General features: G+C 40.6%; 1 protein-coding gene across 1 annotated transcript; it reads left to right on the top strand.

Moving 5' to 3' along the window:
* The first annotated feature begins 1,983 nt into the window (after nucleotides 1-1,983).
* rarres1 (retinoic acid receptor responder 1) lies at nucleotides 1,984-16,201 on the top strand. Its single transcript, XM_062976713.1, has 6 exons — nucleotides 1,984-2,328; nucleotides 10,111-10,173; nucleotides 10,883-11,021; nucleotides 12,211-12,338; nucleotides 14,072-14,134; nucleotides 15,612-16,201. Exons 1-6 carry the CDS (start codon nucleotides 2,080-2,082, stop codon nucleotides 15,780-15,782), a joined length of 813 nt encoding a protein of 270 aa, XP_062832783.1. The 5' UTR covers nucleotides 1,984-2,079; the 3' UTR covers nucleotides 15,783-16,201.
* Nucleotides 16,202-17,823: the final 1,622 nt, after the last annotated feature.

Genomic DNA, 17,823 nt, shown 5'->3' with positions numbered 1-17,823 from the left:
ACAGACGGTTAACTCCAGTTCCCTTATCCAAAATTCTAGAGATCAGAAATGTTTTAGATTTCAGATTTTTTTTTCCTCTGGAGATGGAACTCAAGTCTAAACATGAATTTCACTTTTCTTTCATCTACACCTTCTACACCTACCCTGAAGGTCTTTTGGTTTTACACAATTACTTCAAATAGTTCTGTGCATGAAACAAAAGTCTGTGTATATTAGGTCATCATAAAACAAAGGAATCACTATCTCAGCTGCCGTGGGGGACAATTTTGGGGCACTTAGGATTTTGGATAAGATACGTTTTTTATAGTTGCTTTGCACTTTCAACCAAGTAGTTTCTGCTCGATAGAGTTTTCTATGCTTTTTAATCTTCTTTTCCAAAGAGTCTGACGCTTCACCAAACTACAACTCCCAAGATTCTCTACCATTTAGCCATGGCAATTAAAGTGTCAAAATGCATTAGGTTGTGGTGTAGATGCACCTTCAGTATGTGTTTGACTTTATGTCTGCATAACAGTCCTCTTTTCTTTCTCATCCTCTATTTAGCCAGAAGTGTTTTTAGCAGCATTGTAGGGGAGAATGATGAAGAAGGCAGGATCTACATTGCCATATAATTTAGATTATCAAAGCAGATAATCATATTATCTGCTTTGAACTGGATTATTTGAGGCCCCTACCACATAGCTGAATAAAATCCCACATTATCTGCTTTGAACTGGAATATATGGCTGTGTGGATTCAGATAACCCAGTTCAAAGCAGAGATTGTGGGATTTTCTGCCTTGGTATTCTGGGTTATAGTATATGGCTGTGTGGAAGGGCCTTGAGTCTACACCACCATATAACCCAGTTTAAAGCAGATAATCTGGATTTTATATGGCAATGTAGCAGGGGCCTTTGTTACATCATTGGCAAGATTCATTCTGGTGAGCAGGGAAGGGGTCGCTTTACCTTTCTTTGAGGCTGAGAGAGTGTGACTTTTCCAAAGCCACCCAGTAAGTTTCAACAAGGCTGAGCAGGGATTTGAAACTCTGGTCTCTGGAGTTACAGGATGCACCCACACTGGAGAATTAATGCACTTAATGAACCAACCTGGATACAGTGTATTATTTGAGAACACAGAAATGGTGGACCACTCTAACAGCCACCATGTTAGATTACACAGAGAAGCCCTTGAAATCTACAAGCATGTGGACGATTTCAACAGAGAGGAGGAAACCATGAAATTGAACAAAATCTGACTACTAGTATTTTAAAAACTCTAAAATCAGGGCAGTGAATAAAGAAAAACACTCTGAAAATGGGGGGAATTGCAGAGAGGAAACAATCAGGGCCAGCTAACACCTCCCAACAAAGGATTCGCCAATAATAATACTAAAAATAATAATAATCAACTTTTTAAAATATCCCACCACCATCTCACCAAAGGGACTCGAGACGGCTTACAAATACACTCCAGGAATCATCCAGACCTTGAAGCTGCAAGGCTATTTGATGCTGATCAAGGTGATCAATTGCAACACTCACATTTGCCTCCAACAGACAAGAGTTCTTTCTCCCACCCTGGACTTTCCACAGATATGTAAACCTCCCTTGCTTAGTTTCCAATATACCTGAGGATGCCTGCCATAGATGTGGGCGAAATGTCAGGAAAGAATGCTTCTGGAACATGGCCATACAGCCCAGAAAAAAAAACAAAAACACAGCAACCTAATGCACTTCAGCTACCATGGCTTTCATGTTATGAAATGTTGGCAGCAGTAGTTTGGCTGAAGCACCAGAGACAGAGAAGACTTAAGGTAAAGGTGAAATTACAAGTCTCCTGATTCCATTGAGCCGTGGAAGTTCTGTCGGGAAGGCTTTGAGGGTGCCTTCCTGCCTGGCGGAATGGGCTTTAGACTGGATTCGATGGTACTATAGATAAAGTGGTGGTGGCTAAAGCCAAGAGGGAGGAGGAAGGCAAGAAGGGAGGAAGGAAGGAAGGAAGGGGCGGAGGGGAGGCGCGCCTTGGGCCGGGGCTGCTCTTGGTCCTCTCCATCCCTCCACCCTCTTCCTCCTCGGCTCCGGCTCATTCGCCTCCAGGATGCCTCGCTTGGCGGCCTGTCTGCTGTGCCTGGCGCTCTGCTCCTCCTCCTCCTGGGGAAGAGACCCCCGGGAGACCCCCAAACTGCTCTGGAAGGAGCCCTCGCTGCCTTCCCGACTGGGAGACCCCGGCGCCTCCAGTTTGCCCGTCCTGCGCGCCGCTCAAGCTGCTCTCCACTATTTCAACTACAAGCTGGGCTCTCCCAGCTCGCTCCGGGCTCCTGAGCATGTCAAGAAGGCCTCGGTCAAGGTAAGCGGAGGAGAAGGAGGAGGTGAAGAGGAGAGCGCTGTTATGCGATCAGTGTAGACCAGGCATGGGCAAACTTTGGCTCTCCAGGTGTTTTGGGCTTCAACTCCCACCATTCCTAACAGCCTCAGGCCCCTTCCTTAAGCGGCTGAGGGGGAAAAGGAAGGGGCCTGAGGCTGTTAGGAATGGTGGGAGTTGAAGCCCAAAACACCTGGAGAGCCAAAGTTTGCCCATGCCTGGGTAGATGCATCCCTTGCACATGAATGCAAGTTCTATCCTTGCAAGTTGGCACCCACCCTGCATGTGATAAAAAACTTTTTTGCCTAACACACACAAACTCTTATCAAAGTGTGCCAAGAAGTTGGGGAATGATCCAAGTTAGTCGTGGCCGCAAACCTCACTTGCAAGGAATGCTCCCCTGTGGTCTTGCCCACTCTTAATATGCGTATGTGGCTTTTTTTGGGTTTCTTCTTTCTCAAAGCTTGGGCTCCTTCCACACAGCTGAATAAAACCCCACATATTTCTGCTTTGAACTGGAATATATGGCTGTGTGGACTCAGATAACCCAGTTCAAAGCAGATATTGTGGGATTTTCTGCCTTGATATTCTGGGTTATATGGCTGTGTGGAAGGGCCCCTGGATAGATTTTTCAATATCTATATATTTATAGTTTTGCTGTGAGTTTTCCGGGCTGTATGGCCATGTTCCAGAAGTATTCTCTCCTGACGTTTCGCCCACATCTACAGCAGGCATCCTCATAGGTTGTGAGGTCTGTTGGAAACTAGGCAAATGGGGTTCATATATCTGCAGAATGTGTGAAAGTTGCAATTGGCCAGCCTGACTAGCACTTTGAATGGCCTTGGAGCTTCAAAATCTGGCTGCTTCCTGCCTGGGGGAATTTGTTGGGAGGTGTTAGCTGGCCCTGATTGATTCATGTCTGAATTCCCCTGTATTCTGAGTGTTATTCTTTATTTGCTGTCTTGATGTTAGAGTTTTTTTAAATACTGGTAGCTAGAATTTAAAATCTCTATTAAAAAATTAAAAATTACCCTCTAAAGTCAAGACAGTAAATAAAGAACAACACTCAGAAAACAAAGGAATTCAGACATGAATCAATTAGGGCCATCTAACACCTCCCAACAAAGGATTGCCCCGGGCAGGAAGCAGCCAGACTTTGAAGTTGCAAGGCCATTCAATGCTAATCAAGGTGGCCAATTTCAACATTCACACATGCCTCAAGGACATTCCACAGATATATAAACCCCATTTATCTAGTTTCCAACAGACCTCACAACCTCTTAAGGTAATGCTTCTGGAACATGGCTATACAACACAGAAAACTCACAGCAACCCAGTGATTTTGACCATGACAGCCTTTGAAAACACACACACACACACATATTTATAGATTTTTTTTAAAAAAAAAAGATACATAAAATTAAATTTTGTAAAGTCATGACTTACATTACATATACACGATTAAAACTAAGTTTTCCAGTTCTCTAGAAACAAAAATCATATAATAAAAAATCTGAAAGTTAAAATGGACTTTCCATCTCCCACCTTCAGTACATATGATAAAAATATTATTGACATCTTGCTAATTTCTAATCATACACATTCTTTATTCTACATTACTATCTCAATTTTTTACTTAATCTTTGTAGCCCAGAAACATCTTTACATTTTCTTTTTTCTTTATAAATGATAGAAATAGTTCCCACTTTTTAATTCCTAGTCAACTTCTCTTTTCTCAAACACAACAACTTGTCCTTTTCTGCCAGCAATGTTAAGCTGAAGTTTCCTCTCTTGCAAACAGCTCTTTCCACCAGAGATTGGGCAGCTTGGTGTCTGAATTCACCAGTCACTCTTTCCCCCTTTTCTGATCTGTTAACTTGCAAGGAAATGCTAAATTGTGGGAGGTTTGTTCCTCAAGAGACCAAGGTAGAAGTTGCAAATCAATGGTAGAAACATACAACAAAGGAGCTGAAGCTGCTCCAAACAAGATGGACAAATGTATTGGCTGTTGTGTGTGCCTTCAGGTCTAAGGTACACCTAACAGTATTTTGGGCTGAGAATGTGTGATTCTCCCAGGGTCACCCAAAGTGCAACTCTCCTGTAGAAGTAATGCAGTTTGATACCACTTTCACTGCCAAGGCTGAATGCTATGGAATCATGGTAGTTGTAGTTTTACAATGTCTTCAGTCTTCTCTGCCAAAGATTGTAGGTAAGTCAGCAAAGTATAACTCCTGTGATTCCATAACATTGAGCCATGACAGTTAAAGTGGTGTGAAACTGTATTAATTCTGCAATGCAGATACAACCCCAGAGGGTTTCCATGACTGAGCAGGAATCGATCACTGGTCCCTAAAGTCGTAGTCCAGTTCTCAAACTACTACACCACATTGGCTAACAGCTGTTCTATCCCAAAACCTAAGTGTAACTACTTAAACAAGACCCAGCTGCACATTTAGTACACGTTATATTCTTTGCAGTGTGTGAAAATGTGAAAGCTGAATTAGTTGCCCACCTTTTGCTTGCTTGGTACAGTGTTCCCTTACTTATCGCTGGGGTTACGTTCCAGGACCACCCGTGAAGTAGGGACGCCATATTTATTTTAATATTTATACATTATTTTAGTAGTTATACACTATTTTAAGTCTTTATCAACCAATCGTGTGTTGATAAATTGCCTCCTTCTCCTCCTGTTGCCGCCTGGGCTCCTTTTCTCTCCCTCAGGCTTCTCCTTCCTCCCTTCCTTAGGCTGTAAATTGTAAAATTTTAATTATTTTTTAAAAATAAAAAGTTTATTGAAATAAAGAGTTTATTGAAAAACCGTGAAACAGCGAATCCGCGAAAAGTGAACCGCAAAGTAGTGAGGGAACACTGTATTACAAACAGAAGAGTCGATGATGAATAGCATTCATCCATTCTCAGAAACTATATTCAGGCAAGAGACACACCTTTCCAATGCTAATTTGTGATTAACTGAAACATTAATGCTAGCTTCCAACTGACAAAAGACTTGTCACACCCTGGACTCTCCACAGATATATATTTTTTCCTTTCCTTGCCTAGTTTATCCATGCCTCACAACCTCTGAGGATGCCTGCCATAGATAGATGTGGGCGAAACGTCAGGAGAGAATACTTCTGGAACATGGCCACACAGCCCAAAAGACATACAACAACCCTGTGATCCTGGCCATGAAAGCCTTCGACAACATATCTTCCCCTTAGTCAATACTTGCTCTGTGGCTCTGTAACTGATGCTATAGATATAATATTGAAAATCCAGAGTCCATTATGCACTCAAGACATGGAAATATAGACTGGTTGTTCAGATCCATGATATATCTAAGCTGGCAAAAGTTACGTTTTTCAAGTATAGTTCTGCTGGCCATGTTAGTCAAGGGATTCTGGGAGTTGTGCTCCAAGAAGAAGAGCCTTTTCTAGGTTGAGATTCTCTAGTAAATTTATGACCTTGGGCCCTTGTAACATTTCTCTCTCCTTTCTTCTCCGACCTTACTTATGAAAACTTCAAAAACTACCCTCCAAATGGTTCAAAACTCAAGCTGTCACCACCTAGCCTCTTCAGATCTTCTGTGAGCTCTAATCTTCATTTGGTTGTATTGCATTATAGCATTCTGAAAATCTGAAGAAATACCTTTTAAGCAAGCAGCAAAATGCCTGGGGCTACATTCCCCCCTCCCCTTGTATTACAGGGAGGTTTGCAGGAGAGGAAAAAGACCAGAGTAAGCAATCTCTGTAATGTTTTACAAAACACACCAGCTGGCTGGCTGGGATTGAAGGAGAGTGTTTGTTAACATTTTCAGCCTTTGGACTCCTTCAGAAGTATGTTTTTGGATGCGGTTTGATCCAAAGCCGGTCTTCTAAGGAAAAATTCCATGGCTTTGGAGAGGAAAAACATAAACGCAGCAGCACAATTGTGTGTGTTCAAAGAGCCCATTCAATCCCAGCTGTGTTTTTGATGCCAGCTTGGTCTAAATATTGCCAGCGACAGGGGCTCCTGTGTCTTTTGGATAGGGATGGCATCAAAAAGCAGTTTTTGCCAGACATCTCCTTGGAGCAAGCAAAGGAATCACAGGGGTTAGGATTTGATAATGCCCAATGCCGTCTCCTGCTCCTTCCAAATCTGCCATAGAAGTTTAAGTGGTATCAAACTGTGTTAATTCTACAGTGTAGACCAGACGTGGGCAAACTTTGGCCCTCCAGGTGTTTTGGACTCCAACTTCCACAATTCCTAACAGCCGGTAGGCTGTTAGGAATTGTGGGAGTTGAAGTCCAAAACACCTGAAGGGCCAAAGTTTGCCCATGTCTAGTGTAGACCCACCCTCACTCAACCCTTATTCAGCAGCATTGATAAAGTTGTGTGAATCATTCCCTGATAGACTCCACTGTTTCCATTCTTATGCTTAGTCTGGAAAAAAGGTGAATAAATGTTGATGTTGGGCGAGTTCAATTCTCAGTATTGAGCCTTTTAGTCAGAAAAGAGAATACATTAAAGGACAACCACCCCCTCCCACCGTCTGATACATTTGCACTGTTGAAGCTAATATTGTTTTTCTGTATTTGCTAGATCTCTTTGAACTTGTCAGGCTTTTTCTTGGCATGTAACTATTGGATCGAAATCTAATCTGGTGTAGGATTTGGCTGTCTTCTGATTCTTCCACTTCCATCTCACACCTAATGTTCCTAGGTGTTGGCTACTGCCCAGAGCAGATTTTAAAAAGCTTAAGCCCATTGTTTTCATTGGACATATGCTATGTTCCCAAACATGGTGCGTAAGTCCCCATCAGTAAATTTGCATAAGTTTCTGATTTCAAAATAAGCTTAATGTGTTGGACTTAGACACTAAAAATTAAATTAAAGCATATTTCAAGAATAGAGAAATATTGGTCCTGCTATTGTTTGGACTTTAGCTTCTAACAGCCATCTCTATGCCAGTACTAAGACCTGTACTGGAAGGCCAAAGGTGTCCCATCCAAGGCCATAGTGGGTGGCTTGTAGACATAACACAGAAAACTTAACTTTTGGACTATAGGCCATGTCAAATTATAGCATCGTATTAGCTAGCGACGGAGCCCCCAGTGATGCAGCCCGAAAGACATACAACAACCCGATGCAGTGGATTAAACCGCTGAGCTGCTGAACTTGTTGACCGAAAGGTCTGTGGTTTGAATCCAGGGAGCGGGGTGAGCTCCCAATGTTAGCCCTAGCTTCTGCTAACCTAGCTTGTTCAAAAACATGCCAATGTGAGTAGATCAATAGGTACCGCTCCGGTGGGAAGGTAATGGCGCTCTATGCAGTCATGCCAGCCACATGACCTTGGAGGTGTCTACGGACAATGCCAGCTCTTCGGCTTAGAAATGGAGATGAGCACTAACCTCCAGTCGGACACGACTAGACTTCATGTCCAGGAAAAAAACTTTACCTTTACCTCTTAGCTAGCTACAGTTAAGAAGCCTTTTCCAACCTATCTCCCTGACATTGGACTACATTTCACATAATCTGTATTTAGATGCGATGATGAGCATTGTTGGGACCTTGATGGTTGGAGAAGATAGTTTAATGGAACAAGCCAAATTGAAACTATGGTTTCTAATCTTGGCTTGTTCTTTTAATGCATAGGTCAGAGCTTCATCTACATGTATCATTAATGCAGTTTGACACCACTTTAATTGCCATGGCTAAATGCTATGGAATCAGGGAACTGTAATTTCATAAAGTCTTTAGCCTTCTGTGCCAAAGAGTGTTGATGCCTCACCAAGCTACACATTCAGGATTCCACAGAATTTTATTGGCAACACACTGCATTAATTCTACAGTGTAGAAGCACCCAGTGTCTTGTTTAAGTATGTTTTTGATATTATTGAACCTATGTGATAATGGTATTGAAAGGGCTAGTATTACTTAGCTATCCATAACAGTTAAGACTATGCCTGAAACAACAAATCTCGGAAATGTCTTCCCTCTGCAACAAAGGATTAATCTGAGGAAGGTAAAATGAGACATAACTGCATTTCTTTCCTGGTGAGGAGGCTATAGAACAAGCAGCACATTGTCGGATCTGAAATTCAGTCTTGCAGCTGATTTGGCATTTCCCCCACACCTTCCTTATCCATCAAACTCCATCTTTTGGCAAGGCAGAACCGAAAGGGCTCTCAAAAATGTACTTGCTGTGTTGGGCAACAATTCAGGAACTGGGGCATTGCTATTCTCCCACAGTTATCTTGAAATGACTGGTCTTTTTAAGTTCATGCAGATTAAGACCCACACACAATGTAGGCTGCTACATAAAACTAAGCAACTCAAAGTCCCAGATCATCTGGAAGTCACTGCTCTTATAATTTTAACAGCAATCAAATGGTGAAGCTTTTCACAGCCTGGAAAAAATGTGTATTACTCAGCTGCTAAAGGCAAAAGTTAGAAACTAGACAAATATCTGGCAACCCCACAGCTTACTCATGTTGTTGAATATCTATCCAGTGTTTGAAGAACTGCATCCTATTGTTATTTGGATATTTCTTTGTGTTTCCATCATGAGAACTGGGAACATGATGTTGAAAAATCAAAAGCAGAAGGACCTCAACAAGTCTACACAAATGATAAGTTTCATCTCTCCCAAAGTACATACTTAAGACCAAAGGAAGAATATACTTGTATATCATCTGTCACTCTGGAAGAAGTGAAATGTATGTGTTTCCAGGTAGCAAGAGTGGAAAGCAGAGTTTTCAGCACAAATGGTTTGAAAAAGAGACTGTCTCTTTTAATCATTTATCAACTAAACACTGATTAGTTGAGACTAGGATGTGGAACAATGACTTCAAACTTCAGGAAAGAAGATTCCACCTGAACATGAGGAAGCGCTTCCTGTGAGAGCTGTTCAGTAGTGGAACTCTCTGCCCCGGAGTGTGGTGGAGGCTTCTTCTTTGGAGGCTTTTAAACAGAGGCTGGATGGGTGCTTTGAATGTGGTTTTATTGCTTCTCGGCAGAGGCTTGGACTGGATGGCAATGAGACCTCTTCCAACTCTATGATTCTATTATTCTAGTTAGCAGAGTATGATAATCCTCCCTGTCCAACCGAAATGTCTTGCATATTGGTAGAATATGTCTACATATTGGTACAATTCAAATGTAGGATCATGTTAGTCTGGAATATCAATATGGAAAGGGATCTTGTAGCATATTAGAGACCAATGACAGAACAAAGTTGGTAGTATAAGCTGCCATAGGCCATGAGACCACCCACTGCAGACCTTTAGCAGTTTCACCCCATTTTAACTGTTACAGCTGTTACAATCCTGGAGTTTGTAATTTGTTGTGGCACCAGGGCTCTCTGGGAAGGGTAAATATCTCACAAAATTACAAATCTTGCAATTCCATAGCATTGATCCACGTGGTGTCAGACTGTTATAATTCTGCAGTATTATATCTCTGCCTCTGAGGAAGTAGCTTGAGGGTTTTTTCCCCACTGGCCCAAAACACTGGTGTCAGCCAGAAGTTGAACCTGGGTGTCCAGACGATGTCCAAAGAGTTCTGGTTCATAAAGTATGGTAAAACTAGTTTATGATATGGGGTAAACTAAGGAATGCTCTGGAGTGTCAGCAGGAATATTCTGAGTAAGGATGAACACAGACAACAGTGTCTGGAGGATAAATATTTCCTAGTCCTGATGTAAAACAAACACGGTTACCATTATTTATGGTGTATTTACTTTGAAATGCATTAAAATTCAACTGTTTTTTAAAAACTTCTCTTGTAGGATATTCCAGGTGTTGGAAAGAAATATTTTCTTCAGTTTTCTACAAAAGATCTTCAGACTGGGGTAGGTTTATTCTATGATATGGAGCTTCCTACAACTGTAGTAACTATACTGGAGAATTCTAGAAGTTGTCATCCTAAAAACCACTTTTCCAAGTTCCGACTCACCTATTGAGATGGACAACTTGCTTTCCAAGGTGGGCCTGATGTTTGATATGTAAACATCTTTCTCGAATGTTATGCTTTCTTTTTTAAAAAGGCAACTCTTGGATGGACCAAGAGGTTTTCGATTGGGACGGTGCTTTATAGAAAGGATGAACTCATATGTTTTCTGCTTTCCTAGTTAAAACAGTAGAGAAGTTGGATTGATCTGTTTTCCAGACGAAAATCCTCCTTCCAGTCATGTTCTATTTCCAGACATGGCACGAATTGCTTGTAAAACATTTTTATTTGGAATGTATTTTGGGGGCCTTGTCATATTATACAATCAGAGAACTATAATTCCACTTTATCTGCATCAGCAACATCCTTTGGAAACTTGGGATTTGCAATTTAGGAAGAGATATTTAAAATCCAGACTCAGACAGGTCTAGTGCCAAACTACAAATCCCAGGACTTCACAGGCCATCGTTATGATCTTTAAAGTGGAATCATAGTGCTACAATTGTTTAGTGTGAGAGGGCCACATGATTGGACAGCAATCTGGCAATAATAAAGAAAAGTTTAGCTTGGAAATAAAATGTCTCAATTTATGTTTTGTTTGATTTCTTAAGCAAAAACTAGGCCTGTGCCTCGCATCTGTGTTCTACCTGAAGACAAAACCTAAGCCAACAGTTGAAATTATTTGCACCCGCAACAAAGATCCGGATCAACGTCAGCGGGAGGACTACAGCTTGTACCTAAGCATTAGAGGTATATCTATTGCAAAAATTATCTTCCTGACATTTCCTTTTACAATCATTAGCTTTAATTCACTGAATGCAAAAAGGAAGTGTTTGCAATTATTGCAGTCCAGTCCAATAAGAGATGCTCAGCAGATGCTGCTGGATGGTGAATTTAGGATTATGCTGTGCATTTATGCATGCAAAAGGATAAACAGGACTTTCTGGTAAACAAGAAGCAATTTCCTCCCCGTATTCTTTCCCCTGTGGGAGGAGACAGAAAAGTAAACAAGTGCTGGAGTTTAATAAGGAATGGAGAAGAAACTTGTTGGATTCTCTCCAATAGCCTGTTTGTACCTCTCCAGACCCCTTACACACACACAAACACAGTACCCATTACAATATGGTTTTAGCTTAAGCTTACAATACATTTCACAGAAATAAGGAAGACCCAAAGCCATGAATTCCTTCACAAAATGCAAATAGATCAAAATGCACAAGGATCAATGGTGAAATGTATATGTGTATGTTAGGAATTGGACTCCCCGCTGGTGCAGCGGGTTAAACCGCTGAGCTGCTGAACTTGCTGAAAGGTTAGCGGTTTGAAACTGGGGAGTGGGGTGAATTCCCACTGTTAGCCCCAGCTTCTGCCAACCTAGCAGATCGAAAACATGCAAATGTGAGTAGATCAATAGGTACAGCTCCAGCGGGACGGTAACAGCGCTCCCTGCAGTCATGCCAGCCACATGACCTTGGAAGTGTCTATGGACAATGTCAGCTCTTCGGCTTAGAAATTGAGATGAGTACCAACCCCCAGAGTTGGACACCAATAGACTTAATGTCAGGGGAAAACCTTTACCTTTACCCATGTTAGGAATTATTTATTATTATAATTATATTTATTTATATCCCGCTTTATCTCCCCTGAAGGAGACTAAAGGAAGTTCCGATGTTAGGGAAAGTGTATATTGGAAACTTCTGTGCATGAAGAAAGGAAAAAGAAAAAATACTGAACAAGCTGCCAGCCAGAATTTGAAAAGTTCCTTTAAAAAAAGGAATTTGCTCGTGTTGGTTGTTAGACACTGAAAACTAGCCTGTTGCCATTACCACTTACCATGTTACAAAAGTAGCTCATTGCATTTTAGCTAGTATCGGATTACAATAAAAGATTATCATAGTAGTTTACATTTTCAAAACCATTCTCTTTTTGTCCTTTACAGATAGTGTTGAGCCTTCTCTTGATGATCTGTGGGCTTTGGGCACAGTTGGCAGCAGTTACATCGCGTGGGAGAAGGCAACTGTAGACTCCAGTTACATCATGACACAAATCAAGAATGTCAAGCAGTGGGTAGGTGAAGCTAAAAAAATTAAAGCATGGAAACAAAGGCCCCACCAAAAGTGACTGTACAACATCCCTGTCATATGGCTGAAATCTGTAAATATTCCTTTTATTCCAGTGTAAAATATAATATTAGGAATGTCCCAATGGAGACATATGTAATTATAGTACTGTGATTCCACTATAACTGCTGTGATTCCATCCTACAAAGTCTTGAGACTTGCAGACAAAGGAAGACTTCTTATAATGCGCAGCAGTGCTTCAGCAAACTGCAAAGTTTCCATAGGATGCAGCTATGGCAATTGAAGTAGGATAATAATACAGGCTAAGCATCCCTTATCCAAAATCCTGAAATATTCCAAAATTGTCCATATGAGTGGCTGAGATCATGACACCTTTGCTCTCTGATGGTTCAGTGTGCACAGATGTTGTTTTATGCACACAATTATTACAAATACGGTGTAGAAAATTACCCCCAGGTTATTCATATAAGGTGCATATGAAATTTGTGTTTAGATGTGGTCCCATCTCCAAAATACTTCATTATGTAAGAATATGCAAATTTGAAAATCCAGAACACTTCTGGTCCCAAGCATTTCAGATACAGTAGAGTCTCACTTATCCAAGCCTTGCTTATCCAAGCCTCTGGATAATCCAAGCCATTTTTGTAGTCAATGTTTTCAATATATTGTGATATTTTGGTGTTAAATTCGTAAATACAGTAATTACAACATAACATTACTGCGTATTGAACTACTTTTTCTGTCAAATTTGTTGTATAACATGATGTTTTGGTGCTTAATTTGTAAAATCATAACCTAATTTGATGTTTAATAGGCTTTTCCTTAATCCCTTCTTATTATCCAAGATATTTGCTTATCCAAGCTTCTGCTGGCCCGTTTAGCTTGGATAAGTGAGACTCTACTGTAAGTAACTGAAAACTTCAGTTGAGCATATAGGAATACAATTTGAGCATTGAAATACAAGTTCCCAGCAAAGTTACCAAGCAAATGTAAGAGTTCTAGGTGTGAATGCTTTTCAGTGTCTCACTCTTTGCATTGCTAAAAGTGATGGAACCGAAGGCAAATTTCATTGGGGAAGGGCAGAATTCATACTGGAAGAAGGGCAATGCCTTCATAAATATCTCCCTGGGCCATGAGGGTAAAAAATATGCTGGCAAAGTTTATGCTTACATATCACGAAGTTGATCTTGGTACATTACCCCAGTCCAACAAACTGTGATAAAATAAATACAAATAAATTATGTGAGAAGTAGGAGTAGCCATATTTTTCTTCACTTATTGTTGCTGTAACTCTATGCTGTCATACAGTACCTTGTGATCAGGAAGTGCCTGAAACTCCCAACTTATAACAACAATCTTATAATAACAAACAAGTAAGTGCTGAAATGTTCAAGGTTGTTATTTGGGGCCTTCTGCCAGTGATTTCCTCCACATAAGGAAGGGCAGGGTGGTTACAAGACATAAGGCTCCTTTTAGTTGTGGTACCCTATCTATAAAGTGCCCTCCCCAGACAGACTCACTGGGTGCCTTTATATTATTATAATGGCTTTTTTGACACAAAATGGACCTTTATATGTTTCCATAAGAAGTGGTAGTCCAATAAAAAAGACCCTTTCTAAGTTCTGAGCCAATGTTAGTCACAGCATGAATTACAACTCTCAAATACCAACATGTGTTCCCAAGTGTAATTTTAACTGATCACTTTTTCCCTCTATGCAGAGAAGAGCTGACGAGTCCCTTGAGTTTGATTACAGTATTCTGCTCTCAAGTGGAGTTTCAGAGGTAAGAAAACCAAGAGTGTTTAAGATGGCTTCTAGCACATGAAGATACAATTGTGCAGAAACTGAGAGCCTGAGCTGGAATTTACAAAGGTCTCCCAAGTGTCTTGCTATTATTTCACTTAAGTGGCCTTTATTCAAATTATTGCCTCTCTCAGCACCAGCAAATCATCTGCACACTGGGCATAATAATAGCAGTGTCCCTTATAGTGTTATTGTACAGAACCAGTGTAATATTTCCCCAAATGAAATGCTTATCTCAGTGGAGGGTAGGCCATTTTTCACCCCATTTCATCCCATCCACACCTCCTGCACTGTCAAAAAATGCTCCGGCATCCTACCAGATCCATTTAGTAGTGCAATGGTGCAAAGGGGAGGAACAAGAAAAGAGGTCCAGTCATAGTAGTAGCCTGATGCCTGTGTGACACTGGGTTCTGGGAAGGTGAGCATACACTCTACACCATGATCCTGCATGAATTTACTGTCAAGCAAAACAGTGAGAGGTGGGGTTGTGCTGCCTCCTGATTCTGCAGATAGAACTTTGTGACACATTCTAGCCTAATAGTTTGTTAATGTAGTGGCTGCACTTTTCCCTCATGCGTGCCAAAGGAGCAATCTCTGATGCATGCCCACAGGGTTCAGGGTGCTTCTTGTAAAATAAGAGCTCTTCTATAAAAGGCAGTTTAGCCTGATATAAATGTGCTCCAGAGTCATAGTTTACATGGCCAGAAAGTGCTGCCATTCCACTGGGGTGGTGTGCATCTTACCTCCTTCACATCGCTGTGACTTCTCCTCCTAGCTGGTTGCAGAACTCAGTGCAGGCTCCTGGCCATCACCTCTACTGACATCAGAACAGGGTGCTAGCATAACCAGTGTGATGAAGGAGAGGGGAATGCCAATCATAGATGGGCTACTCCTTCCTGATCAAGTGGGTGCCCCATTCTCATTTTGGCAGAGGCATCCGTACAACCAAACCATCTGCCTTCCTTCTCCCTGGTCACACACTTGCCTCTGCTGATGTCAGAAAAGGGCACCCATGAGGTCAGAAGGGAGGATGGATCACCTATTCCTTCATGCTAGCCATGTTGGAGCCCCATTCTGATGTCAACAGAAGTGCCCATGACAGCAAGGAGCTTGCCCAGAGCTCCATGGCCGGCTAAAAGCAGTGGCAACATAGAACAGTCCATCCCCATTGCTTATAGTGAACAGCACAGGGAAAGAATAATGGATTCAATCCAGCCATCCAGACTGCTCTGAAGCTGAGAGATACTAAGGAATTTCCAGAAAACTCCAGAATATGCCCTGATTTTACCTGAATCAGAATCAATTCTATTAAATGTAATAAAGTTTACTCTCTCAAAAGTAGATTCTGGTTTTCAGCCTTACATACTGGTACATCTGCCATTGAACTTAAGGCAGATGGATGTTTTTAACGTTCAACACTGCTGCACCAATTCTGATTATATTTTTTCTGTATTTAGTCTCTGTCCTGCCATATGCGCCTTATCTGGAAGCTTGGACTGCCTATGAAAGTGAAGTATGAGTGTTCTGCTGAAGATGAATCTTCAGGGTTTGGTGATGGGTCTGGAGCAGAACAGGGATCTACAAGTGGCTTTTTTATTGAGCCAGAAAGTAATTTTTTAGTAGGGTGAATGCTTGTGTTTATAAAGATGTAAACATTTTTGGAAAGGTGTAGAGCACCTAACATTAATATTGCAAAACCAGTATTATGATTGTTCTTCTGCATAAAATCATTTCAGTCTACTTTGAAGTTTTGCACTAGTTGCTTCTTTCCTGCCATGAATACATTCTGGGTAGTTTCATATGAAGAAAAAGTATTTTTATGTATCTCCCTAAAACATTTTTTCAGATTGTTTTAATGCATGTAAGAACTACTGATTTGAATCCAAGTTTCGGGCATTAGTGGGGTAATTTAGTATTGAGAAGAAATGTTGATATATATATCTGAAAATGCCATTTTAAAGAACTATGTGTTGAGATACTTCAAGTTCTGAAAATAAAACATCTGATGCTTACTTTTAACTTATATCCAATAAAATCAATAATGGCACTTTTTCTTTTTTTTTCTCATGTCTTGTTGTACATTTGTTGGATCATTATGAAAGTATATTTTTCTGTTGGAGGACAGAGATTTTGGAAAGGTTGTAGTAATAAATAATGCAGATTTATTAGATTTTAGGGACTATTTTCTGAGTTATAGTGGGTCATTGGCAACTGCTAAAGATGGGCTCCAGGACCCCTTGTGGATAGCAACATCTGTGGATGACCAAGTATTGTTACAGTATAGTCTCACTTATCCAACATAAACGGGCTGGTAGAACTTCGGATAAATGAAAATGTTGGATAATAAGGAGGGATTAAGGAAAAGCCTATTAAACATCAAATTACGTTATGATTTTACAAATTAAGCATCAAAAAATCACGTTTTACAACAAATCAGCAGAAAAGGAAGTTCAATACACGGTAACATTATGTAGTAATTACTGCATTAACAAAATTAGCACCAAAACATCGCAATGTGTTGAAAACATTGACTACAAAAACACTGACTACTAAAAAGCAGACTGCATTGGATAATATGGAACGTTGGATAAGCAAAGATCGGATAAGCGAGACTACTGTGTATATATAATGGCTTGAACATATTTTGTTTAAATCAAAAAACTAAACCTTGATTTTGTCTATTTATATCAGAGACACCATTTTACTACGCAATTGTGCATCATGGGATTTGAGCATGGATTTTGGTATCCACAATAGCTTCTGGAACCAAACTCTGGCAGATACCAAAGGTCCACTGTATTTAATTTTTGAAAGAAAGAATGCATAACTTTCTCCTCGCATGAGGTTGCTTTTGTAAAAAAATATGGAAGGAAAGAAGGGATTTATTTTGTGGTAGAAACAGCAAAATAACCCTGTGGCAGCATAAAAACTTAACAAAAGTATTATGGAGGAAGTTTTTGTGAACTAGAGAGATGAAGGGTGATCCCAATGTTCAGCTATTATATACTAAACATAAAGTGATGGAGATCATCCACAGTGAGCTCAGAGGGACATTAAATAAAGAAAGTATAGAGAGTGACAATTACTTTAACGCTAGTCATTCACAAAGCTGTTCCTGCTGATAACACAAATATGTGAGTTCCAAGGAAGGCTGTTTGCACGCCCAGGTTGATAAGAAACCATTATTTCAATTTAGACCTCTGGAGGCAGACTCAACCACTTGATGAATTATAACACAGCTCTCTTTTGCTTTAATCTTTCTTTGCAATGTCTTTGTTCTGTAATGACTGTTTTAAAATCAGAGTGCTGTGGGAGGGCAATGTGTTCTCCTGTCAGTTTTTCAATATTTTCTGATGTCAGATTTGGGTTCCTTTATTCTTTTGTGTAGAAAAGGTTTGCCTGAAGTTGAATGGAGCATGTCATTACTTATATAGTGATGGCATACATAAAAAATGGACAATGAGGAAGCAAACTACCCTCCATTGTCATGGGTGACATAGTAAGGTCCAACAATAGTACTGGAAGAGTAGATACAGGGCCAGCAGGAAAATGACTCTACCTGAATCAGGAATCAGGAACAAAAGGCTCATAAATTGTTTCTGAAAGATCCAATCGTGGCTGTGTTTTCCAATGACATGGGAGACAAGATTGAAGGGGCTTTTCCAGAAC

Source organism: Anolis carolinensis, chromosome 3 (assembly GCF_035594765.1).
Source record: "Anolis carolinensis isolate JA03-04 chromosome 3, rAnoCar3.1.pri, whole genome shotgun sequence".
NCBI classification, from domain to species: domain Eukaryota; kingdom Metazoa; phylum Chordata; class Lepidosauria; order Squamata; family Dactyloidae; genus Anolis; species Anolis carolinensis.
Note: the sequence above shows the minus strand (reverse complement) of the source record. Positions and strands in the feature narration are given on the sequence as shown.

Excerpts from the sequence above, each read along its gene's own strand:
- rarres1 (XM_062976713.1), top strand. The coding sequence starts at position 2,080 with ATGCCTCGCTTGGCGGCCTGTCTGCTGTGCCTGGCGCTCTGCTCCTCC. Across the intron at positions 10,174-10,882 it reads CAAAAGATCTTCAGACTGGG|CAAAAACTAGGCCTGTGCCT; the intron begins GTAGGTTTATTC and ends TGATTTCTTAAG. Across the intron at positions 14,135-15,611 it reads TCTCAAGTGGAGTTTCAGAG|TCTCTGTCCTGCCATATGCG; the intron begins GTAAGAAAACCA and ends TTCTGTATTTAG.